The sequence below is a fragment of the Cervus canadensis genome, chromosome 5, assembly GCF_019320065.1.
Source record: "Cervus canadensis isolate Bull #8, Minnesota chromosome 5, ASM1932006v1, whole genome shotgun sequence".
Classification (NCBI taxonomy): domain Eukaryota; kingdom Metazoa; phylum Chordata; class Mammalia; order Artiodactyla; family Cervidae; genus Cervus; species Cervus canadensis.
The window spans coordinates 13,468,968-13,496,228 of record NC_057390.1 but is presented as its reverse complement, the minus strand read 5'-3'; the positions used below and the strand labels follow the sequence as shown (position 1 = coordinate 13,496,228).

At 47.5% G+C, this 27,261-nt stretch overlaps 1 protein-coding gene across 2 annotated transcripts in view; it reads right to left on the bottom strand.

Annotated features, from left to right (window-relative positions):
* Positions 1-27,261, bottom strand: part of TGFA (transforming growth factor alpha) — a 109,782-nt gene that overhangs the window by 56,514 nt on the left and 26,007 nt on the right. For both annotated transcript variants that reach the window (XM_043468244.1, XM_043468245.1), the window contains exon 2: positions 18,070-18,123. In XM_043468244.1, the coding sequence (XP_043324179.1) occupies positions 18,070-18,123 (54 nt within the window). The remainder of the gene's footprint in view (positions 1-18,069; positions 18,124-27,261) is intronic.

The following is a 27,261-nucleotide window of genomic DNA, read 5'->3' as shown; positions in this document are numbered from 1 at the left end:
TAAAGGAAGAGATATAAGACCTATAACTTAAAGGACAAGTCACCATTCCCTAAGCAGATCACTGTCACAGGTTCAGGTACATGAGAAAGCATTAGATATGTGGACTGGAGCAAGGTATTGGGATGAGGTTGATGAGAGATGTTCTAAGGGGCTGGCTTTTAGGGGAAGATCCAGGATGGGAAGGAAGTGATGTGAACGGGAACAAATGTGCTGTAAGGCCCTAGGGCTGTGCCATCCAGTAGCAAGTATGGTGAGCCAATTAGGTGATTTGACATTTTCTTAAAAAAAAAGAAAAAATCTTCATTGCCACTTCATGGCAAATAGATGGAGAAACAATGGAAATAGTGGCTGACTTTATTTTTTGGGGCTCCAAAATCAGTGCACATGGTGACTGCAGCTATGAAATTAAAAGACGCTTACTCCTTGGAAGGAAAGTTATGACCAACCTAGACAGCATATTAAAAAGCAGAGACATTACTTTGCCAACAAAGGTCCATCTAGTCAAAGCTATGTTTTTTCCAGTAGTCATGTTTAGATGTGAGAGTTGGACTATAAAGGAAGCTGAGCACTGAATAACTGATGCTTTTGAACTGTGGTGTTGGAGAAGACTCTTGAGAGTCCCTTGGACTGCAAGGAGATCCAACCAGTCCACCCGAAAGGAAATCAGTCCTGAATGTTTATTGAAAGGACTGATGCTGAAATTAAAACTGCAATACTTTGGCCACCTCATGCAAAGAACTGACTCATTGGAAAAGACCCTGATGCTGGGAAAGACTGAATGCAGGAGGAGAAGGGGATGACAGAGGATGAGATGGTTGGATGGGATCACCGACTCGATGGACGTGAGTTTGAGTAAACTCCAGGAGTTGGTGATGGACAGGGAGGCCTGGAATGCTGCAGTCCACGGGGTGCAAAGAGTTGGACATGACTGAGTGACTGAACTAAAAAAAAAAAAAAACACCTTTTGAAAAAAAACCAGTGAAATTTATTTGAATATTTTATTTTACCCAATATAATCAAAATAGTGTCATTTTAATAAATGACAAGTATTAACATGCAGTTATAAGATAGTACATAAAAAGAATAAGTCTTCAAAATCTGGTGTTTACTGTATATTTTAACACATCTCAACTTGGCTCCATAGCCACTGGTGGCTATTGCATTGGACAGTGAAGTTCTCATTAACTGCCAGAGGCTTCTAAAAACATCCTCTCTTGAAGGGGGATATACTGAGCATTGATCACTCATCCACTTAAAGGCAAACCATGAACTGAGCATGCTCCATGAGCCAGAGTTTTGATTACATAAGCCTTTGAAGACCAATACAAATACACTGATATTAAAAAATTCTGACATTGTCAAAGCCTCTCCCCAAACAACATCCTGGCTCAGGGGATTATATTTATTCACAGTTATACTATGTAAGCCAATTTTAAGAAAAAAGTCAACTTTCTGCAGTATTAATGGTAAAAACATACCTTTGAAGAATTCTGTTGACTTAATCAGCCAATGTGAGTTTTTATCAGAGTGACAATTTGGATAGCTCTGTAGTACCAACACTCTTTGGGCTTCTCTGATGTCTCAGTGGGTAAAAAATCTGCCTGCAGTGCAGAAGAAATGGGTTCGATCCCTGGGTTGGGAAGATCCTCTGGAGGAGGCATGGCAACCCATTTCAGTATTTCTGCCTAAAAAATCCCATGGACAGAGGAGCCTGGTGGGCTACAGTCCAGAGGGTCGCGAAGAGCTGGACACGACTAAGCACACAGCACATCAACACTCTTTACCAAGGTCGATCATTTTAATTAGAAATTGACCAGAAGGAGACAAGGCGAGCTCAGCTGACCTCCCACCTCATGCACAGTGAAGACGGGCTGCCTATGACCCCTCCACTGGGTACTAATCGCAGATGCCCCTCACCTTCCTAAAGGAGCCAACGGCAGGTGTGACCAGCACGAGGCGCACCGTGGTGCACACGGGGAACAGAAGGCCTAGACTGCACCTTATTTCAGAATTCCTAACGAATAATGCATTTCATTTGCAGAAAAATGGTCTGGAGGCCGTATCCTTTTCCGTGGTTCACAGACAAGAGATTCTGGACTCTGAACCTCTCAGGATCCTCCAGACACACCTTTTCAAGCCTCCTGTTGTAATTGAAGCTGATTCCAAGCTGAGACAGCTGTCCATGGAGTAGAACAGAGATTATTCACAGAATTCACTCCTCTAAGGCACCTTCTTCATTCCTTTAGGCAGAGGACAGTCTGCACCTGGCCCTTCCTGACACGGGTTTAATTATAATTCTGGTGGGCAGTCATTTAACTCAAAGAAGATTTGAAGCTTTACTCCTCACTTTTCCCAGTTAAAGGGCCCAGAGGGCAGGGACTATCCCTTGCCCATCTCTGATGCTCAGCACAGCTGTCTGTAGTAAATCCTCACAGTCAATCATAAGAATCTTTTTTAAAAAAATTAATAACAGGGGGACTTCCCTCGTGGCTCAGTGGTGAAGAATCCACCTGCCACTGCAGGAGACGTGGGTTCGATCCCTGGTCCGGGAAGATCCCACATGCCGTGGCGCAACCAAGCCCGTGGCTACAACTATTGAGGCTTTGCTCTAATGACTGCGAGATGCAGCTATTGAAGCCTGAGTGCCTAGGGCCTACCTCCGCAACAAGAGAAGCCACTGCAATGGGAAGCCCACACACCATAATTAGAGAGTGGCCCCCACACACCAGAGCTAGAGAAAACCTCATGCAGCAACAAAGACCCAGCACAGTCAAAAACAATAAATAACGAAATCAATAATGAATCAATAAAAAACAATAAATAATGAAATCAAGAATTTTTAAAAATTAATAAAAGAAATAAAGTCTACTCCAATTGGGCTAAAGATCCTGTCAGTTTCATATCCTCTTTCTCAAGGGTACCAAAGAACTTTTTTTAAATTTTGAAATATTATTTTCTTCCATGTTGTTACCTGGATGGTTAATCCTAAAAGTCATTTAATCCCAGTAGCTCTTACTCCTTAATTAGGAACCCTAACCCTAACCCTCTCTGTTTAACCATCTAATTATTTCTCTATCTTTATACATTTCTAACCTGGGCTTCCACTCAGATTCTGAAATCATTAGAATCTAAAGAGGAATTAGGAGAAGGCAATGGCACCCCACTCCAGTGCTCTTGCCTGGAAAATCCCATGGACGAAGGACCCTGGTAGGCTGCAGTCCATGGGGTCACAAAGAGTCGGACACAACTGAGCAACTTCACTTTCACTTTTCACTTTCATGCATTGGAGAAGGAAACGGCAACCCACTCCAGTGTTCTTGCCTGGAGAATCCCAGGGACGGCGGAGCCTGGTGGGCTGCCGTCTATGGGGTCGCACAGAGTCGGACACGACTGAAGTGACTTAGCAGCAGCAGCAAAGAGGAATTAGGAGTGAATGCTTCTCTTAAAATCACTACAAATAGCCCCCATGTGGGATCACCAGCCTCTCCCTGAGGCCTTCACAAGAAGGGAGGGCAGCCCATTCTCACTTTATTTTAAACAACACTGTCAAAGGCTGTCCATGTGAATCCCTCAAGCATGTAACTGAGCGTTTCCACCTCTGTGCTCCTGGGGTCTGTACCAGGCGCTCTGAACAGGGAGCTGAGAACTTCACCTCACTTTTCAGCCCTCTTGTGCCTCAACTTCTTGTGGTGGTCCAGTTTCTTGAGCTTCTCTACGTCCCTCCTAAATCCCACAGCTCAGGATAGAGTACAATATACCACGCCTCCCATCACTGCCACTGAAGAGTCAGGTTGTGTTTCCTCTGCTCTGGGTACCACAATTCTAAAAGGAGAACGTCACTGCGGGGCATCCTCTAGTAGCAGGTTCTATAGTACCACTTCCCAACAAGCCAAGGGGGGCTTCCTCTGACCTGTCCTCTGAGTTTCAAGGGCAAGCCCCTGGGCATGGAATTATGTCAGTTTCAGAAAAGGCAGAGGAACCAGAGATCAAATTGCCAACATCCGCGGGATCATCGAAAAAGCAAGAGAGTTTGAGAAAAACATCTATTTCTGCTTTATTGACTACGCCAAAGCCTTTGACTGTGTGGATCACAATAAACTGTGGAAAATTCTGAAAGAGATGGGAATACCAGATCACCTGACCTGCCTCTTGAGAAACGTGTATGCAGGTCAGGAAGCCAACAGTTAGAACTGGACATGGAAAACCAGACTGGTTCCAAATACGAAAAGGAGTACATCAAGGCTGTATATTGTCACCCTGCTTATTTAACTTATATGCAGAGTACATCATGAGAAACGCTGGGCTGGAGGAAGCACAAGTTGGAATCAAGATTGCCAGGAGAAATATCAATAACTTCAGATATGCAGATGACACCACCCTTATGGCAGAAAGTGAAGAGGAACTAAAGAGCCTCTTGATGAAAGTGAAAGAGGAGAGTGAAAAAGTTGGCTTAAAGCTCAACATTCAGAAAACTAAGATCATGGCATCTGGTCCCATCACTTCATGGCAAATAGATGGGGAAACAGTGGAAACAGTGGCTGACTTTATTTTTCTGGGCTCCAAAATCACTGCAAATGGTGATTGCAGCCATGAAATTAAAAGACGCTTACTCCTTGGAAGGAAAGTTATGACCAACCTAGACAGCATATTAAAAGGCAGAGACATTACTTTGCCAAGAAAGGTCCGTCTAGTCAAGGCTATGGTGTTTCCGTGGTCATGTATGGATGTGAGAGTTGGACTGTAAAGAAAGCTGAGCACAGAAGAATTGATGCTTTTGAACTGTGGTGTTGGAGAAGACTTTTGAGAGTCCCTTGGACTGCAAGAAGATCCAACCAGTCCATCCTAAAGGAGATCAGTCCTGAGTGTTCATTGGAAGGACTGATGTTGAAGCTGAAACTGCAATACTTTGCCTTCCTGATGCGAAGAGCTGACTCATTTGAAAAGATCCTGATGCTGGGAGGGATTGAGGGCAGGAGAAGAAGGGGACGACAGAGGGTGAGATGGTCGGATGGCATCACTGACTCAATGGACATGGGTTTGGGTGGACTCCAGGAGTTGGTGATGGACAGGGAGGCCTAGCGTGCTGCGGTTCATGGGGTTGCAGAGAGTCGGACACGACTGAGCGACTGAACTGAACTGAACTAAACCCCCAGTGTGGTCCTTTACAACTTTAAACTCAACTCACATCCTGACTACCAATTGGCTAAGGCCATCTCGGTATTTCAAGTATCATTTCTCACATGTGTATCACTGCTTTCTCAATATTTTTGAAAAGATCTATGTGACTAATACACAGGCCTTACTATGCGCTGTTTGAACATGTTACATGCCAACTCTTTAATCCTCACAATGACCTTATGAAGGACACTCTGATGTTACCTCTGCTTTACAGATAGGGAAACTGAGGCATAGGGCAATTAAGTAACTTGCCTAAGGTCAGAGTTCCCAAGGGGCACAGTTCAGTCTTGAACCCAGGCTGACTCTAGAGACTACTGTAATTACTGTGTTATCAGCCTTATGATCTTTATTTTTAGGCACCTTTTCATCAAGCCATACTTAAACAGGTGAAAAGGTGTAATTCTCTCACTTGCAAATGAGAAGCTGAAATCAAGTAAAACTGAAGCTCCAAGAATAACTTGAGAATGTCTAGCCTAGAAACCACCCCCACTGCATATACACCCAAGGCAGCAAGCAGACAGGGCCAGCGCACGTGCTAAAACTGAAGGGTGGGAGGGCTGTGTTATTATCCCCACGGACTTTGTGACCTTGGAGCCCTATGGATTTAATCCTTTGTGTTTCAAAAGCCTCCTGACAGCCATCTGAGGGAAATGCATGAAAAGCTTCCTTTAGGAAGCACCTCTCTGTGATTAGATCCAGGCAAAACATTTACAGTGCTAATAATCTATACACCTGAGAACAAAGTCCACGTGCGGCTCTGCTCAACTAGCTACCGCTTTCTCCCAGCCTCACCTCCACACACCTGCAAGCACGTCCTCACCCCCAAAGTCTGCCTGCCTAACTCCATCTCTTCCTCCAAAACTCAGTTCAAAAATCACTTCCTGTGAGAAGCCTTCCCTGATGCCTCCCAAAGAGCATGTTGGGGTTCCCTCTCCCCATCCTTTCCTGGATTCAAAGCTCAGTTCTGCCACTTTCTGTGTGACCTTGGGCAAGTTACTGCTCTCTGCCTCAGTTTTGCCAACTGTAAAATGGGACTAATAAAGGTAGCTTTTCCCTAGAGTTGTAAGTATTAAATGAGGATGTGGAGAACAGTAACCAGCACATGGTGAGAGCTCTGAAAGTGCTAGGTCAGGTCCTGTTACTATGCGAATTCTACTGTGATCAATAAAATACAAATTTAAAGTGTTCCTGAGTCCTCATAGCAACTTTTATATATGAATTTATAATTAAAGGGACAACTACTGTCCGTGGTGAATCACACACTTTTGATGTGCAAATTGGATCTTTATTCTGAAAAAGGTTGTAAAGCACCGACCTAGGGTTAAATCCTTAGGAAATTGCCTATAATGACAATGATGATGTGGTTATCTTCTGGTTAGATGTATATCTAGATTTCCAGAGCCTCTCACTGCGCTGGGCTATGGTTATTTAATGGAATATTAAGTGGACAGCCTGCTACATCCAGATTGTTATAGAGGCTCCTGAGGACGGTTATGATTCATGATTATACTTCCATTTGTCATGCCCCAGAGCATCCGAGAGACTCATTAGTGGCAGATTTCCGAGTAAGATCCAACATTTTTCACTTTTAAGATTCCAAAAGTGCCTTCCTAGATCTACTGTGTAAGGCAGGGAGAGATGTTTATTATATCCCACGCCCCCAGTGCATGCTTAGTCACTCAGTCGTGTCCGACTCTTTGCAACCCCAGGGACTGCAACACATCAGGCTCCTCTGTCCCTGAGGATTCTTCAGGCAAGAATACTGGAGTGAACTGTCTCCTCCAGGGGCTCTTCCCAACCCAGGGATCGAACCCAGGTCTCCCGCACGGCAGGGGGATTCTTTACCATCTGAACGACCAGGGAAGCCCAAGAATACTGGAGTGGGTAGCCTATCCCTCCTCCAGGGGATCTTCCCAACCCAGAAATCGACCTGGAGTTTCCTGCATTGCAGGCAGATTCTTTACCAGTTGAGCTCCCAGGGAGGCCCCAAGCCTCCAGTAGTTGGGACAAAAAAGGCCTAGAAAGAGAGTTTCCTAGCCACTAAATGACAACTGGGAAGAAAAGCCTCCCTCTCTGAATCCCAGCTCCATGGCATCAGTGTGAGTAAAATTGAGCCCCCCATTCTATTTTGTTTTATCCATTTTCCCCCTTGATTTGTACTAGCATGTTTTGGTATTTAAGAAACACTTTCGTCAATGCAACCTGACAATACAATGGCCAGACATGTGAAATCACCTTCTGTTATACAGACTTCTAGAGAGAAGAGAGATTCAGAATGAACAGTTACTGCGCTGCTAAGGAGGACATCTGAACCTGGCTCCATCAAAACAGCTAAAGGTCCCCCATTAGTAAATAACCAGACACTCAAGGCTGTTCCCCAAACTCAGAAGCGGGCGGTTTGGGTCAGGCTCTCAGAAAACAAAGCTGCTGCCTTACCCCAAAGCCGCTGTGTTCATCATTTCATCACAGCAAGGATAAAGAGAAAGAGGATGCTTTGAGGTGATGGCTCAAGTTCTGAGGTTTTGGATCATTTTTACCAAGCTTCTGGGTGGATGCTAGAAAGTCAGTCCTGGAACACAAACATTTCACAGACTCCCATAAACCGGCTCTGTCCAGTCCAGCAAAGCAGAGTTAAGAATTCCAGGGATGGGATGAGGTTGTTGCCTTAAGGAGAAAGCCCCTCAGCCTACAAAGAAATGTATCTACCACTCAGCTTCTTTCCCTTGGGCCTTAACCACATTTTGCTGAGAATCAGAAGTGCCAATTTCTGGGCCACAGGCTGATGAGGGCCCTGGAATCTGCATTTTAAAAATCAGCAGGATGACTCTTCTGCTCATTGGAACATGAGAACCACTGCCTTACAACTAGACTCCTGGTGATAAAAGCGCTACGAAGACACAGACATATGTCACGATCCATGCATCACCAATAACACAGCAAGAGGCGTAGACGCAGAGTGTGTGTACACACCGCTGCAAGTGTTTTACATGTTATCACTTCATCCTCACAACAACCATAAGAGCAGGTCCCGTCGTTAGTCCTGTTTCATAGATAACAAAGCTGAGGTCACAGAGATTAGGTGATTTGCTTAAGGTCTCACAGCTAGTAAGTGGAGGGGGAGAGTCTGAACTCTGTCCAGTTCCAGAGGGCTCACATTCTAGAGACTGACTCTAGGGCTGGGGGTCCAGAAAAGCCCAACCTCTCCACTGAAACCCAGAGATAAAAGTGAATGGAACTGCGAGAGCAGCACTGACATATATAAACTATCATGTGTAAAACGACAGCTAGTGGGAAGCTGCTGCTTAGCTCAGGGAGCTCAGCTCGGGGCTCTGTGATGACCTAGAGGGGTGGGGTTGTGGGGGGCACGAGAGGGAGGCTCAAGACGGAGGGGATATGTGTGTACTTATAGCTGATTCACACTGCTGTACAGTAGAGACCCGCACAACACTGTAAAGCAATTATACTTCAATTACAGATAAAAAAATAAAGACAAATAAAATTAACAGCTAAAAAAAAAAAAAAAAAGAATGGATCAGCACTTAGGAGCCAAAGGGCCACCAAAGGAGAGTTTGGATGAGTATCCCCAGAACTTGGGAGGTGAACTGGCAAGCATTCTGTTGGGGTCACGCTCTGCAGACAGCGAGGTCCCTGGAGATGGGTGCCAGGCATGCCAGCGTGGCAGGGCCCTCTGCTCCACGAACAGCCGCACTGCTGAGCCTCGTGGCAGCCTGCAGTCAGCTCACACTGGCCAACAGACCTGCAGGGCAGGACGTCAGCCTCGGCCTTTTCTGTCTTCTTAAAAAGGGAGCTCCTTTTATTTCTGACTGTAGTATTAAAAATGCTCACTGTAGACAGGATAGGAAAAAACAGGAAAGTACAAAGGAAATTACAATCAGCTATATTGCTTCAGTTCAGTTCAGCTGCTCAGTCATATTTGACTCTGCGATCCCATGGACTACAGCATATCAGACTTCTCTTTATATCACCAACTCCTGGAGCTTACTCAAACTCATGTCCATTGAATCAGTATCATCCTCTGTTGTCCCCTTCCCCTCCTACCCTCAATTTTTCCCAGCATCAGGGTCTTTTCCAATGAGTTGGTTCTTCGCATCAGGTGGCCAAAGTATTGGAGTTTCAGCTTCAGCATCAGTCCTTCCAATGAATATTCAGGACTGATTTCCTTTAAGATTGACTTGTTTGATTTCCTTGCAGTCCAAGGGACTCTCAAGAGTCTTCTCCAACACCACAGTTCAAAAGCATCAATTCTTCGGCGCTCAGCTTTCTTTATAGTCCAACTCTCACATCCATACATGACTACTGGAAAAAACATAGCTTTGACTAGATGGACCTTTGTTGGCAAAGTAATATCTCTGCTTTTTAATATGCTGTCTAGGTTTGTCATAGCTCTTCTTCCAAGGAGCAGGCGTCTTTTAATTTCATGGCTGCAGTCACCATGTGCAGTGATCTTAGAGCCCAAGAAAATAAAGTCTGTCACTGTTTCCATTGCTTCCCCATCTATTTGCCATGAAGTGATCTTCATTTCCTGAATGTTGAGTTTTAAGCCAGCTTTTTCACTCTCCTCTTTCACTTCCATCAAAAGGCTCTTTAGTTCCTCAGAGATAATTAATGCTAATACTATATGATGCTTGCCTTTTATTTTTGCATCTGTGTGTACAGTGTATAAAATTGAGATGTTATATTCAATTTTATATATACCTTTTTCTATTTATTTACATGATATATTATATTCAATTTTATATAAAACTTTTTCTCCCATATCATTAAATATTCTTCATCAGCATGATTTTAAAGGGCTTTTATTTAAAATCTAATCACCTGTCCCATAACTAGTTCCCTCTTGCTGGCATTTAAATTGGCTGTATTTTACTATAGTGAATAATAACCTAACATCCCTGGGTATTTCTGTAAAATAGATGGCTAAAAGTGTAATTGTTGGGTCACAAGGCACGGACAATTATAAGGTTCTTACAAATACTAAGGAATCAAATTCCCCATTAATATTAAACTCTTTCCCAGAAAGCCAACAGGCATACTCATAAGCAATATACAAAGCTGCCTCACCTCACACACACCAGCACTCGGTGTTGCCATGCTCACAAATATGCCAATTTGACAGATTAAAATATAATAGTATGTCTATCTTTCCCAGTAGAGCATAATGTTTTTGAGAACAGAGATTTTGTTTTCATCAAGGTCTGGCACATAGTAAGTGCTCAGTAAGTCTTTGCTGATTCAATGAATGATTCAAAGAATCGGTCTGGACCAGGAATGCTGGTCTTTGCCCCCTCCAGGTCGCCTGAGGGTCTCTGCCCTGTCCAAGGCCTACCCTGTTCTTTGGCATCTGGTTATCTGCAGCCTTCCCCCCACCCCCACCCCCAACCCTGCCACAGCTGCTGGGCGACCACTCAGACCAAAGAGGACACACTGATCCAATTCTCTCTCTTGAGGCTCTGAGCTAAGAGGTGCAGAGATGGGGTGAGCTGGCATTAGGACAATCTTTATTGTAGGTACAGAGTAAATGGCCACAGACTGTGGGGCCTGACCACTACTACTACTGTGGTTCTCTGCAGGCTGGCTCTTTTGGCTGATGTGTGGTTAGATTCTGTTCCTGCTATACAAGGTGCCTGCCAGAAGATGCCCTTTATGCCAGCTTCACAGATGACAACCACAGCCCAGAAGAGTGATCAATCAGATTGAAAACCAGCTCAGCATCACAAGCCAAACTCAGCAAGAAGCAATTTATTAAAGAAAAGAAAAAGTACACAGTTTGGCACTTGGATTAAAAATGGGAAGTCTGAATATAGTAGAGGCGGGTGTTTTCTTCAAAGAAATCCATATGGTGGATAACCTGCTCTGTGTTTATGATTTTCTTTGGGATGTAAAAATCATCAACATCACTGGCCTGACTCTATGCCCTCTGATGGCAGGGCTCATATTGACTTCTCATGTGTATCTCCAGGGCCTAGCACAATGCCTGGTAGAAGGTAGTTCTTAATAAGTGGGTGCTAAGTAAAAGTCAAGAGCTAAAAAGTAGGAGAATAGTAGGCTTCTACAGGCCTTGATTTTTAGAAATTCAGGAGTTGTGTCACTCACTTTGGTTTTTCAAAGCTGGTAGATGTTCACTTATCTGAGCTCAACTTAAACCATGGCCTTGATTTACCCAATCCATCCTCTCCATTCCTTTGTTAAAACATCTATACCAACGTCCTCAGCACGCAAAAGCTCAATCATTTGGCTACACTAGTTCACCACCCATTTCTGTTTTTAACAGATATTTATTTACCAAGACGACGCATGTGTTTGTTCCCAAACCTGCTCATGTCAATCGCACTCATTACTGTATTTACATAACTACATATTACATATACTAATTAAATATCTATGCATAAGGAAAGAGCTGTTGTTTTTATTACAAGTGCAGTGTTTTGGAAAGACTTGATAAAGGTGAAAAGTATTGCTGTCAATTTAGGGGTGAACAAGATAGCTATGAAAGACCAGGTGTGGAGGGGAATATACAGGTCTGCAAAGTTTTAAGGCACTTACTCTGCAAGTGTCTGAATTCTTACACTGAAGAAACCAAATATGGAAATTATTAAGGATTCAATATGGGTGTAGCTTACACAACTAAACAAATGCAGAATGCCAATATATAAATCCATGAGCAACCAAAAGAGTATCATGAGACATTATCCGACTTTCCTTCATGTAATGCACTCTGAAATTTTCTGGGCTGAGTTCTTCAATCTCATTTTTAGAAAATGTTGGTTGTGACCCACTAGAGTGATTTTGTGACTCACGGTTTGAAAAGACACTGCCTTAATCCAACTCCTTAATTTTATCCAGGGGGGAACTGGGGTTACTGATGTCACACAGCTAGTGAGTCAGAATTATGATCCTGGATTCCACATTCTGTGGTGTGTCTACTACTCTGAGCAACCTGCCTTCTGATCCAGCACAGTTTCTTCTGCAAAAAGTAGAAGGTAAAATGAGGAATTGTGTGACAAGCAAAAATCCTAGAAAGGAAAGGAGAAACAAGCCCTCTTTCTCTCCTGAGGCTCCACGCTCCTCTAAGCGTCCTCTGCAGCGAGCTAGTCCCCACACCCACGGCTGTCTGTGTTTTTAGCCCCTAACAAAGTCATACCAAGTCTCTTGTGCTACAGACACACATTTGGAACCGTGAACCTTGTACCTGGGCAGAACACGTGAGCTTTCTAATTTTAGAATGACTTCAGCCCCACGTGGGAAAACTCCAGACAATGGAACGGGGAAGCAGTTTGCAGTTCTGAAAAGCTTTTGTTAGGCGAGGTGAGCAATAACTAGATCCCTGGCTTGCATGTTCTACCTGTTTTCCAAACAAAGTACTGTCTTCAAAGACTGCTCCCTATAATCTGATTTGCCCTCCCTCCACACCCCCAGCCCAAACTTGCCGTTCTTAACAGTTAAACCCAAAGTCCCCACCAAATCTGACCACCGTCTCTCCATGCAAGCTGATAAGAGGGACCATCCCTATGAGTGACACCACCAAGAATGTTCCATGGTCTTTCATCATCGCCTTTGAAAAGTCTCCCAGGTGCTAAATTAAGTAAGGTTTCCAACACTGCCTGGTTCCAGGTGGGTGTCAATAGACACAGGCTAGAGGAAGGAGCAGAAATTCAGAGGTTTAAAGAGCCACCCTGAGCATCCAGGGATTAGGCAAAGAACAGAAGGAGCTTGGCTCCCAGGTGTCTGAGCAAGGCCCTCACCACACCCCTGGATCATTAGAATGAGTCTCATGAAAATATGAGAACCAGATGGGCAGCCTGGGAACGAGGCAACACCGCGCAGGGTTAAGCAAGCAGCCACCCAACAACTTAATCAGGGTGCATTCTGTCCCCAGTCAGGGGCATTAAAAGGTGCCTTTGAAGACAGGCCGTAACTCTTTCCTCACGAAGGGTGTAAGGTTCTAAGCTGTAGGTGCTGCCATCCTCACCTTGCCTCCAGCTAATGTTTCTCTGCAAGCTTTATGAACTGACAACCAACCAGATACAAATTTTCTGTCCTGGCCTGCAGACTACTGACTTCTTAGAGCAATGATTTTCTAAATCACACACTAAGCAGTCAGCTGTGGTTGCCGTCTGCCACTGCAAGGCTCTCATTGTGGGGTCACCTTTGTGGTGGAGACAAGGACAGAGAAGTTGTCCAGCAACTATAATATAGCGTGTGTGTGTGTGTGTGTGTGTGTGTGTATGCACGCATGCATGCACACTCAGTTGTTCAGTCACATCTGACTCTTTGCGACCCCATGGACTGTAGCTCACCAGACCCTTCTGACTGTGGAGTTTTCCAGGTGAGAGTACTGGAGTAGGTTGCCATTTCCTACTCCAGAGGATCTTCCCAACCCAGGGACTGAATACAAGTCTCTTGTGTCTCCTGCATTGGCAGGTGGACTTTTTTACCACTGCACCACCTGGAAAGCTCATAATGTTAGAACCTGAGTGTAAAAGAGCGTCTGGCTCCGAGACAGTGAGACACATGGCAGGCACACCACCACCAGTGTGTCTGAGGCTCACGGCAAGCGTCACCAACTGACCGCTGCCATACATTCCTAACATCACTTTGCCAACAAAGGTCCATCTAGTCAAAGCTGTGGTTTTTCCAGTGGTCATGTATGGATGTGAGAGTTGGACCATAAAGAAAGCTGAGTGCCAAAGAATTGATGCTTTTGAACTGTGGTATTGGAGAAGACTCTTGAGAGTCCCTTGGACTGCAAGGAGATCCCACCAGTCAATCCTAAAGGAAATCCATCCTGAATATTCATTGGAAGGACTGATACTGAAGCTGAAACTCCAATACTTTGGCCACGTGATGTGAACAACTGACTCATTGGAAAAGACCCTGATGCTGGGAAAGACTGAAGGCAGGAGGAGAAGGGGACGACAGAGGATGAGATGGTTGGATGGCATCACCTACTCAATGGATGTGAGTTTGAGTAAGCTCCAGGAGTTGGTGATGGACAGGGAAGCCTTGTGTGCTGCAGTCCATGGGGTCACAAAGAATCGGACATGACTGAGCAACTGAACTGAACTGATACTTTGAAGGCTGCCTTCTAAATCCTCACCAAAGCTTTCTAAGCAGTCCCCATCAATACATCACAGTGGTCATGTGAAAAACTTCACAGGTTATTCCTAAGTCAAGGCCAACATCCAAACAGGAACCAGATGAATAACTTGCCTGAGGACACGGCAGAACTGAGACCAGATGGGTCTAACACGCAGGGCTCCCAACCTCCAGCCTAAGGCATATATCCCTTCAATGTCCCACCCGAAGTAAATGTCTGAGAAGCATTTCTGATGATGATAATGCCAGTTTCCATGCCTCTGGCATCATCTACCCTCTACATTTGGGGGTTTATAAAAAGGAAGATTGAAAGAAACCAATGAAACCTCAAACAAGAAAGCCAAGAGCAACTATGAAGTCATGAGACCATGGAACTTTTTGGGGGGGGGGAAAGCATAAGAATGCCACATGGGATCAGCCCCTGTTCCTTCAAGCTCATATTCCACTTTGATTGGCATGTGGAGTTTGCAATTTTCTGTTTATGTTGCTCCATCAAAATGTTAGAACTTAATTCTGAGTAAGCCTGCAGTCCTTTGTTCCAGCACCACCAATCAGGAATGTGCCAAAACCTTGTGTGTTCATTGCTGTTTCTCATTGCCATTAACCCTCAGAGTGAAGAGGTCTACATATTTAAACCACGGGTGAAGCTTTTGTACCTTCTGTCCTAAAATTACCCATCTTCACACCTAGATAGTTTCAGTAAATGAGCCCACCAACCTCCAGAGCACAAGGGTTAGGAGGGACTCAGATGTGAAAGTCAGTCACCCAGTATATAAAGGAACACATTTCACAAAAGCAGCATTGACCTGAAAGGGAATACAAGTAGAAAGCAAAATATGAAAACATCAAAGGCAATGTGAATTAAATAAAATGCCACAAATATTAGTTCAGCGTCATCTACCCTCCATATTTAAGAATCTAATAAAAAAGAATTACTATTGCTTTTGTTGGTGTAACTGAACTATGGTTTCATTTTAAAAGTTTTTATCTGTTAGATTCAAGTAATAGTCACAAGAAAAATGGATTATGTTTTAAACTATACCAACAAAGAGCAAACTCAAAAAGGTGAGAAAATAGATGAAAGAAAAATGGCAAAGAGATGCTAGTTGTTGAAGTTGGGTGATGGATACATGGGGATTGATTTTGCTCTTATTTCTCCTTTCCTATGTATGACGATTTCTATTATAAACATTAACAAATAGTTTTACTTGCTGAATTAGCCAATAGTTAAACACACATATATTCCAATGCTAGTGCAGTGAGTGTGGCTGGTGAGGTCTCCAGTTTGAGCTGTACCCACAACAAGATTTCAGCCATGTCGGAAGAGGACAGAGGTGGGGTGGGGTGGGCAAGGCCTACAAGGGCCTGGGGAGTCTTCCAGGAGACGGGAAGGTCACCCTAAGGGACCTTAGGGTGCTTTCCCTTAGGAAGGTCACCCTAAGGGAAAGAAAGTTGAGCAAACAATCCTGATTTAGTCACAAAGCCCTAGCCCTTGGACAAGCGGCTCTGACATGATCACCATTTGGACTTATCTGCTAACTAACCCAGCTCTCTCTGGATTCACATCTTGGTCCAGCAGGGCAGGGCAGAGAGCAAGCAAACATGGAAAGACCTATTCCATTAACCTCTCTGGGGCACAAGTACCGCAGCTGCGTAACCCATCAAACAGGGAGCAGTGTAAGAGGCCAGACTGGGGGCTCCCCTCCCCCTCCAACGTATCACCAGCCCACACCAAGATCTCAGGGCCCCCCGGACACTAGACGGTGTGGCACGACCCCAGCTCCCACCCACCACACTGGGCCCCAGAGCAGCACTCAGCCAGTCACAGGGTCGTGTGCAAAAGGGCAGGCCACACCTACTGCTTCCTGAACCTAAGTGGTCGTGGGGAGAGCACGTCCAGTGTCAACCTGAGACTGTCTCACAGAAGCAAGCCCAGAAAAGAAACATGGAACAGAGGTCGATCATGACCGCAGCAAGCATAGTCATTTTCTGGATAAATATCACAGGGTTTCCCACGTCTACCCAGAAGAGCCTAGGAAACCCCAAAGGGCCTCATGCCAGGCCCTAAGGATACTGGCTCAGGTACAAAATCCCCTAGGCCTTTCCTGTGTGAATGGATGGAATGGGAGTAGGGGGTAAGATAACCGTCTCCCTGGGGGTAGCATCAGCCTCTGCCATCACCACAAACCATCACCTACAAGTGACTCAGAGGAGAACCCAGCTGTTGGCCTACCAGGTCCTACAGTGAGGACCACGATGGGCTGGGGATGTACCCGAAGGGTAAATGCATCCCAGGATGAGGGCTGGGTCAATTGTGAAAATAGCGTGGGTCACAAAACTATCCCCTCCGCCCTGTATATGCACATCTGAGCCCTATGTGATGGGGGAAGTAGTTGAAAAGTGAAAGAACTACTTCTTGGAAACTCTAGTAGACCCTGGACTCCCAAAGCACTGCTTTGGAATGGACGGGCATTTCCACCCCCAGTCCCAATGAAGCATAACACACAGGACAAGAGGCAGTTTCTTCCATGGCATCATGGGTCACCAAGTGGCTCAGACACCTTAACGGTTCAAGTGCATCAAGGATAACAGCTACAGGCGGAGACTGTGGGGTTGCAGAAGCACTGGTATCCAGTGGGAGCAGCAGCAGCGTCTACTATGTTTGGACAGGAAGCTTTGGAAGAGAAGAGCTAAGTACCAGGAACACTGTGTGGTGGTTTGAGGATATATGAATACAGATCACCACCTCCTGCCCTGTCACCTCCCTGAAATAACTAGGGAGATGCAGCTGGGGCCACTGCAGTAACAGATGGGAACATTCTCTATGTCAACCAGCGAACAGAGAAACTGGCAGACTGGTGCACTGCTGACATAAAAACCAGCTCAATTCATTTGGAAAGCTACTTAGCAATTTGTTACAAGGGTCGTAAATATATACTCTTGCTCCTGGAGCTATGTCCCAAGGAAAGAATCCAAAAGAAGGAAATAGTTTCTAGTCATCAAGAGGGAGCATTATAATTTAAACTGAAGACAACAAAAATATCCCATGGGAAAAGCCTAATTGTATCACCCTCTAATTGTAAAGCCTAAATTGTATCATCTAAAGCCTAATTGTATCATCACTTGAATGAAACATTATGACATTTTAAAAGGATAAATTTCAAGACATTCTAGCCACATGGAAAAAAGCACAGTTCCAACCCTGAATTTAAAAAGCAGGAACCCAAATCACTTCCTCACCACGACTAATTGTATAAAAATATTAGTGCATATGGACAAATGCTAAAAGCCGTGCGCAAACATCACAGGGGGCGCTTTTGTGAGCCTCTGCCCATGAGTAGTTTGCCGCCAACGTTTCCCTTTCCAATCTGTTGACCCAGGATCTCATAAATGCAACAAAGGAAATGCAACTACAAATGTCCAAAGAGAAACTGGAAAATATTAATAACTAAACAAAGATTCCCAGGCAGAAGGAGACAAGAGGGTTTAGGAATCTGGGTTCTTCTTTAGATGGATTACGAGGCTCAGCTTGCCAGCACCCTCGCCCACAGTGACTGTTCAGAGCTGGGAGACGGTGCACCCTCAGCAAGCAGGGAACAGTCGCTGTGGGTCCACAGTTAAGACCTCCCAGGAGCACTCCCTAGGCCCTGGGACAACGTGCAGGGGGCAGACGCATGGGAGCTCAGCAGGCAGGAGCCCCCGGGGGAAGCTTGTAGCAGAGGCTCCCATCCATTCATACACTACCCCACATGGAGGGGACGGGATGGGACTCACCACTCAGGGAGGATGTGCTGTTCTCCAGGGCCTGGCACACAGCCAAGAAAATACCTGTGAAGAGGAAGAAAAGAAGACAGGTGAGAGTCTGGCCAGCAGCCAACTTCTCAGGCTTCAAGGATGGGTCCTTCTCAAGGGAAAGAGTTTGATAGTTTTACAAAGTGGCCAACAGGCAGGCGTAGCGACATAATACAGGGTGGTGGTGGTTTAGGCACTAAATTGTGTCCAACTCTTTGTGACCCCGTGGACTGTAGCCCAGCAGGCTCCTCTGTCCATGGGGATTCTCCAGGCAAGAACCCACTGAAGTGAGCTCCCATTCCCTTTTCCAGGGGATCCTCCCAACCCAGGGATAAAACCCTGGTCCCCCACATTGCAGGCAGATTCTTCACCGTCTTGAGCCGCGGAAGCTCAGTACAAAATCAATAGGTGGGACCCTTTGTGCAAAAAGCAGGGGAAAAGTACCTATTAGCATTACTAAAATCTCAAGCTTTTTCTTTCCTGGTCTCTCTCTCCACTTGTCATGATGTTTCTTGCTTTAAAACACCTTATAGATATGTTTTATTGTGATAAAATATACACAGAAGTTACTATCTTAACGCTTTTTAAGCGCACAGTTTGGTGGCTTTAAGTATGTACATGTTGTTGAGCATGTCATGATATTTGTTACGTGCTATTTCTGGTCTTGCTCTCTCTGGGGTGTGAGGAGACTTGCAGGGTGAGCCCAGCTCCCCAGAGGCACCCTGGGCCCCAGCGACAGTACCCAAGCGCGCATGTGATCCCGGACAGCTGGGTCCGCCAGCAGGGGGATGGATGTGCGGATGTGAGCAACCCAGCTGGGGGCACGGAAGCCAGTCAAAGGTTTCTTCTTCCCAGAAACCAGTCACCCCAACCCACAGTGAGCAGGTGACCTTGAGGGTGTCGCAACATCTACTCTGGGTACGTGGATTAGGGGAGAGGAGAGGCTCACCCGTGTCTGTCTTCTGCAGAGACGCAGCAGGGCTACCAGCCTCGAAGGGGTAGCTGCCACCATGCCCTGCCCAAGAGAGGCACACACCTCCCTCCAGCCTTTCTGGTGTCCAGGTCCCATGTGGCAGGGGCGAGAACCCACCCAGGGGAGGCAGGGAGGTGGGAGTAGGTGGGATCACAGGAGCCAAGGCCCCAGGGCCCTGCACACACCCCACTGTCCCACTGAACTTCATTTTCTTTCACAGTTATAATGTGAAAGGAAAACCATTAAGTATGTCCAGACTGCGACTGCATGGGCATGAGCCCCCAAGCCCAGGGCCCACCTGAGCAGGAGGCTCTGGGACCACAGGGGTCGCATACTTCCAAAGCCACCCCGGCCAGCAGATGACCTTCTGCACCCGCACGTTACAGCCCCGCAGGAAACAGAGCAGCATAATTCTGTCGAAGAAGGAACCTCTAGGAGTTATGCAATCAGCATGAACTAAGAATGATTTCCTAAAACTGAACTGCAAGAAGATGCCGTGGTGGTCATGCAATGGGGCTGGGCCGCCTGCAGGTTAGGCCAGAGGCAGCACAGAAAAGAGGCAAACCTCTGTGCTGCGACCCCCACCCCGAGGCTCAGGAACAGTACATCCCTTGCCATGCGGGCTGTGAGAGCTCCTTTCCCCCATCACTCAGGATGTAGACACGCCAGCCCTTGACTCTCAAGGGAGAAACACACTTGGAACAGATAAGGCAATCTGCTCAGGACTTTCCTTTAAGCCTTTGACATGAGGAACATCTAAAAGCTTCAGGCTGCTCTCACTGCTGGCCTGGCATGAATTTCCCAAACACTCCTACAGAGTGTCGAACCCAACACTGGTGTTAGAGTTGGGTGCGGGGAGAGCAGGAGGCGGTGGCAGAGGGGATGAGGAGAGAAAGTCAGTGACATCACATGTTGGCCTGTGTAATTCCTTCTTGCGGCTCAATAGACACTACCTTTGGAAGCAAGGTCTCAGGGTCCCCCTGGGGATTATCTACAAGGCCGAGTGTGTAATCTACACACCAAGCATTAAAGTGAGGGTTTCCTACCAAAGCAAGAAAAAGTCTCAGAGGTTTCTCCCAGTCAGCTGGGGACCTGTCACAATCTGATTTTGCTGGCACCACCACAAACCACTCTGGGCCCAAGGTGGCCAGTGACCTGTGGAACCAGAAGGAAGGACTCACAGACGCTTTGTACACCTCTTGAGAGGAAGTGTCACTGGCCTGTCACAAACAGTCTATGAACAAATGCATTTCCTTCCCCTCTCCCTACCAGCCCTGTATCCATCCGTCCGTCCATCAGTCAGTACAGTTCCTGGGCTCCACGCTGACCTCTGCTTAAGCAAAACCTGGACTAGACAGCAAACACTGTCCAACCACAGCCAGGAGATAGCATAGGTGCCCCTCAGCATCCCGGGCATGTGGAGGGGTGCTCCCTCAGCCTTGGGGTGAGTCCCTTTGCCATCCCACCCCCTGGGTTCCTTACCTGGGAGCTCTCAGCTGCTGAACTTGCAAAGATGTTTCAGGAACTAATTAGAGGTAACAAAACCACCATGTTCCACAGAGGAAGGACACTGGGTTTTTAATCATAATTTGAGCAGTACAAGAACAGTTCCTTTCTGTTACCTCCCCACCCCCAACCCCATGGAAAAACTCTTCAGTGCCCTGGGCTCTCTCTGCAATTTCTGTTCAGACACAACTGCAGCAGAGGCCCTGTGATGGGCAATGAGGCCTCTGCTTCTCCTTCACCACGTGGTGGGCTCCCTAGGAGGGTCCCAGACCCAGAAGACAGGGTCTGACCTCTGTCACGTCTCACGGGGGCACAGGTACCACTTCCTGGGCAGGTGCCAGTCCCAGGCCCACCACTTGGCTTTTACACGCGTTATCTTATTTAGTCCTCACCATACCCATGACACAGGGCTCCTCCCAGCCTCCCTGCCTTCTGGTCCAGTCTATGGAAACACCCCCATTTTACAGATGAGGAAACTGAGGCTGGGACAGGTTGAGAAATCTGCCCAAGTTCCTGCAGCCCAATTCAGACTCAAGTCTATCCAACTCCTATGCCTGAGACAGTGTTTAATGACCACCCCACACACCAGTCCTTCTGACCATGGGCTGTCATGACACACAGGTACACATAGGTACCAGCTATGACCCCCAAAAGAGTGCAGACAACAGGTTCAGTGGGCCTAGACACCAGGTTGATCCATCTCTTCCAGAGGCTCCATCTGTTGCCTCTTGTGGTATTTCCACTGCCTCCAATCCCCCCACTATAAGCAGGGTCTACCGAGAAGGAGCAAGGGTGTGAACGTCCAGACTCCCCACAGCTTAACCTCCCTAAGCCCAGCTGCCCAGACTTCCAGCCCCCTAGGCTTTGCTTGGAGCAGCTGGACTGTGTGAAGGCCAGAAACACGTGGCCTTGGCAGGCTCCGAGACTCATCAGAAGCACAGGAATCCTCCCTGGAGCACCTACGTGGGTTCAGATGTAGGCATGGCCGCCGCCAGTAGCCCTGGGGAGACAATGCACAGTTCAGACGGAGACTCAGAGGCCACAGGTGCCTCTCGCCTGAGGTTCAAAGCCGGGCCTTGCCTGCCCCGAGGCCATCCAGCCAGCCTCCCTCCAGGCAGGAATCCCTTCTGGGCTGCTCCTGCCAGCATCTCATTTTGTTTAAATAGCTCCAACGAGGGGAATCTCAGGATTGTGAACTTAGTAAAGGGGGGGTGGTGGCAAGATGAAAATCTACACATAATGGAAGAAAGACCTTGTTAAAGACGGACCCCAGCCCTGAGGCAGAGGGAACCCAGGCGGCCCTCCAGGAAGGACAAGGGCCGCAGAGCTTTCGCTTCAACTTTTGGAACGCAGGTGGCTGCTTCCAACAGGAAGAATGGCCAGAGAGAGGACAGCCTACTTACCTGTGAGCTCACAGGTCAGGCCCAAGGGGAAAGTTGCCGACGGATGCTGGACACCCATCTCCCCCGACCACAGAGCAGGATGCCCCGTCTGCATGTGCGGCCCCGCGTGCATGCACGGGGTTGGGACCTGGCTGTGCCTTGAGCACGGGACACCCTCCATCCCCTTCCACCCGTCGGCCTGGTGACCGCTTCACCTCCTCTGCAGACACTCAGCTCTAAGGCCCCGACCTGGAAGAGGCATTGTCAGGCCCCCAGCCACGCTGGCAGAGGTGACCATGCCCTGCTCTCACCTCCACTACAGTTGGTATTTGCTTCCAGGCTCCTACCTACTCCACTGTGTAGATCAGCAGCTTGCCCTAGAAAATCAAGGCTCCACAGCTCGTCCACTTTCAAATCCCCTAAGCCAGGCTTCCTGAGCAAAGGAGTGAGGGTGAGGTTTTGGCGTCAGGGAGATGTGGGGAGGGTGGAGAGAGGTTGCAGCTGGTCCGTTTGGATGAAAGATGTCTTAGCTTTAGAGAAGGTGATGAGGAAAGGCCTGCAGAGAATGACCTAATGCAGGCGGAGGGGGCAGAAACCAGTGGAAAGACAGGCAAAAGCAAGTGTGGCCGTGTGGAGGGCAGCCAGGATCTCACTTCCTCTCCTGCTATGCTTGGGGCTGCAGGGTCATGAGGCTCAGAGCAGAAGCTCAGGAAGTGAGGGTGGTACCTACATCTTGAGGTCTTCAGGTGACACCCATGAACAGCCATGTAGGGGACAAAAATATGCAGAAATGGGTCACAGGGAACCCAAGGTCTGCTGGTACCAAGGTAACTTCTGGCACCAGCTTCAAGGGTATCTTCTCTTATTATATTCCAACACCTGAAATTTATCTGCAAACATGGCAGGATTTTTAACTGCCAAACCTGCAATATTGTGTGACTTAGTATTTTTCAATGCAAGAGGTTTGATAGCCAGGTACAGATGCTAGCTTCAGGGTCAGAAGTGATCAGGAAGAAAAAGGGAACACACTGCAGGCAGGGGCAAGGAGGGAGGCTGGCAGGACCAGTAAGACCAGGAGACCCGTGCCTGACCCTCCTGCGAGAATAGCCATAAATGTCACATCGAAAGCAGCCGCGCGGCATCCTCATCACCCCAGTGCAGAGTTTCTCTTCAAGGAAGAGGTGACAGTTCACAAGTGCCCCGGCTTACAGAGACACCAGTGACACTGGCTTCAGAGGACGGCAGGCAAAGCAGCAGAGGAATGTGTGGAGTAACTGGCCAGACGGGATCAGGAGAGTTCAGGGGAAGGCGAGGAGGGTTCAGAAATATGTGACACAGAATGAATCACTTTGGGCCGAATGGCTCACGGGACAGAGGGCTCTTTCTCTCCCCATCCCAGCATCTGGAACTCTGCCTTCAAAACACAGATTAAAGTTTGCTACCCCAGGAGAGTCTTTTCGAGAAATTACTTGAAATGGTTAGTGTTGGGTTTCAGGTGGGAACTCTACAGAGAAGGGGGTAGCTCTTGTGACAAACCCATCCAAGTGAGATTCTGACCCTGCACCCAGACAGCTCCAGACACGTGAACCTACAGGAACACACCTGTAGGCCAGCAGTGGGTGGGAAGACCACGGCGCCTGACTAGTCTCCCAAGCTCCCTCCTCGCATCATTCAGCCATAATTATTACTGCGGCTGAGAGCGTTATTAACAGTAATTGCAGCTACATTTCAGCACTTACGACATGCCCTGCATCATCTCATTCAATATTCAAAGCCAGTCCTAGGAAGCAGGTACTGTTCGAGGTCCCAGTTTGGAGATGAGAAAGTCCAGGTATAGGAGATTAAGTCACTTGCCCAAGGTCACCCAGCTTGTAAGTGACAGACATGTCAGCTCATGTTACAGGGCCCAGCCAGCCACCCTCTGCTTCCCCCATCCTGTGGAGCACAGCCAAAGGACACAGACACTCTAGAAAAGTCCTCTTCTCCTGGACCTAAGCCAGCTGTGCTGTGATACGGAGATAACCAGGGAGCCCAGAGCCTAGGGTCATCCGTGAGTGGTGTCACCTTTAGCAAGTCCCTTCACTACTCTCAACCTCAGGTTCTTTACGTTTAAATGACAGAGCTGGGTCAGCCCCGTCCCTAACTTCTGGGATGATGTGGGGCTGGCATCTTCCTAAACCATCTATCTGGGGAAGAGGAGCATGGACATGCTCGGCCTCATTCTGATGCTCTGTGCGCAGGTGCATCCCTTGCCTTGAACCAGGATCAGGCAAAAGGCTGCGCATGCTTGCCTCAGTGAGTGTGAGCAGTTGGTTGTAATTTTGTCTTTTGATTTAGCATGTCCATCGAATATCAGAAGATGGGAGAGATCCAAAACTAGAACCTAAAAGGGCACTTTCCGTTTCTACATTTTCAATGCAGTCTTGACAGGGGCTTGAAGATATATTCGAAGCTTACAGTCCAGGATGAATGCTCTTGGGTCAGTGAGCTTGGGACCCTCAGCTGCCCTTCCGAATGACCTGTGGGTGGCCAGAAGCCGCAAAGTCCAGCTTGATGAGTCTAAGGCAATACCTTAGACTCCGACCTCCTAGAAAATAAGCCAGTGTTACGTGAATGCTCATGGGTATTTTCCATGTCTGTGTTTGTATATCTGTGGGTGGGAAAACCCAAAGTGTTCAGATTGAACCTTCAGGATCAGGGAGGTGGAAGAGACAGGCAGACGCATGTCTGCACTGCAACCCTGTACCACTTTCTAATCCCAACTCAGGGTCTATTATCGCAGAGGAAAAAGGAGCCCTGCTGTCAGGACTGGGTTCGAACCGTAGCTCTGCCGCTCCTTAACTGTGAGACCTTAGCTGTGTTATCTAACCTCGATGAGCCTCTGTGCCCTCATCCATAAACAAGGACAACACTTCCTCACATGACTATTGCAAGGATTAAATAATGCAAAGTCAGAGGAAAATGGACTCTCCCTCACTACATGGAAAGCAGATGAGTGTGGGCTGCTGAAGCCCGCACACAATCCCACATTCCCATCCCACATTCCCATCGACACGTTCCCACTTCCAGGCCCCAAGCATTGTTTGCAACCCTGACCCTCTCCAAAGGCTTGGACCTCAGACCTCGTGTCTCCTGCCCTTCTCCACTCCTCCTCCCTGGTTCTAGGTGGGGCTGAAGACCAGATACCCTCCCTCTCCTTTATCCCATCACCAAGCCACATAACCTCCCACAAGTCTTGCCTCCACCTTACCCATCTTATCCATCCCTCTGCATCCCTACTGCCACTGCCAAAACTCAGGCCTCATCATCTCTCCTCGGTCTTCACAATAATTGCCTGACTGGTTTTCCTGACCAAAGCATTTTCACCTCTGTTCCTGCTGCCAGTGAGCTTCTAGAGCACTTGGACCACCAGACCCCTTCCCTCTAAACTCTGCTCACAGAGGCCCGTCTGAAGTCCTGCCCAGAGACTTCAGGTGCATAACCTGGTCCTAAACCCCATTTCTACTTGGCTTCTCCCACCCATTCCTGGCGGGCACCAGCCACCTTCCCTGCACACGACCTGTCCTCACTCAGCTCAATGTCTCAGACTCACGCCACTAGGGTCCTAACTTGGGTCCTTGCAGTTATGCAACCTTGGCCTGTTGCCAGCATCTCAGTCTCCTTCACTATGAAAAAGAGATAAAAGATATACATCTCCCACACGGGGTTATTGTAAAGACTGACTGCAGGGACTCAGGATAAACAGGTAGTACATGGGGTGGCTCTTGATGAGGGTGAAAGAGGAGAGTGATAAAGCTGGCTTAAGACTCAACATTCAAAAAACTAAGATCATGGCATCCAGTCCCATCACTTCATGGCAAATAGATGGGGAAACAATGGAAACAGTGACAGACTTTATTTTCTTGGGCTCCAAAATCACAGTAGAACAGTCACAGCAGTCATGAAATTAAAAGATGCTTTTAATCCTTGGAAGAAAAGCTATGACAAACCTAGACAGTGTAATAAAAAGCAGAGACATCACTTTGCTGACAAAGGTCCGTCTAGTCAAAACTATGGTTTTTCCAGTAATTGTCTATGGATGTGAGAGTTGGACCATAAAGAAGGCTGAGCACCGAAGAATTGATGCTTTCGAACTGCGGTCCTGGAGAAGACTCTTGAGAGTCCCCTGGATTGCAAGGAGATCAAACCATCCAATCCTAAAGGAAATCAACCCTGAATATTCATTAGAAGGACTGAAGCTGAAGCTCCAATACTTCGGCCACATGATGCAAAGAACTGACTCATTAGAAAAGACCCTGCTGCTGGGAAAGATTGAAGGCAGGAGGAGAAGGGGATGACACAGGATGAGATGGTTGGACGGCATCACCAACTCGATGGACATGAGTCTGAGCAAGCTCCAGGAGATGGTGATGGACAGGGAAGCCTGGTGTGCTGCAGTCCATGGGGTAACAAAGAGTCGGACACCACTGAGTAACTGAATTGAACTGAGATGGGTGGGATGGGCTAGGAGGTGGGAGGGAGGCGCCATATGTATACCTATGACCGATTCATGTTGATGTAGAGTAGAAACCAACACAATATTATAATTATCCTTCAATTAAAGATAAATAAATTTTTAAAAAAAGGAATGACTAAACAAGAAAGCCGTAGAGACCGTGGCAGGAGCAGGTGGGTGCTGCACTGTTGAGAAACCTTTGTTTCTTAAGGCCCGGTAAGTGTGACGCAATGCCTCACACTGCTACACACACATCTTCCTCTCTGCTCTCCCCAACCCTCACCCAGGTCAAAACTTTACAGCACAGTGCTACCCGCTGATATGGTGGCCTGAGAGGACACCCACCCCCACGCCCCGCAAAGGAGCAAAATATCTCTGTAAAACAGTTAACCAGGATGCACCGAGCATCTCCTCTGGATGAGGCGGGCCCTGTGCCCACTCCCATCCATCCCCTGCCCTTTCTTGTTAGGAGGAAGCAGAGTTGAAGGTTCATCAATGATCCTGGACCAGGGCTGGGGGCTGAGGCAAACTTCCTCTTACACGGGCCCGGCTCCCGTCCTGGCGGGCCAAGGGCCCCGAAGGGGACTGCAGAGCAGCCGGCCGAGTATGACTGAGCCCTCCCGGGGTTTCCTGGCTGCTGAATCACCACCACGCTCTCCCAGCGCCGAGCACCAAGGCTGCAGGAAGCTGTGACAAGCTGAGGTGTTCACACCCTGTTCCAGTCGACTGACCCTCACGTGAGGCATCAAGGTGTCAGTCAGAGGGCCACGCTCGACTTTCCCAGAGTCCCCGAGGAAAGGTGGGAGAGTGGACCAGAT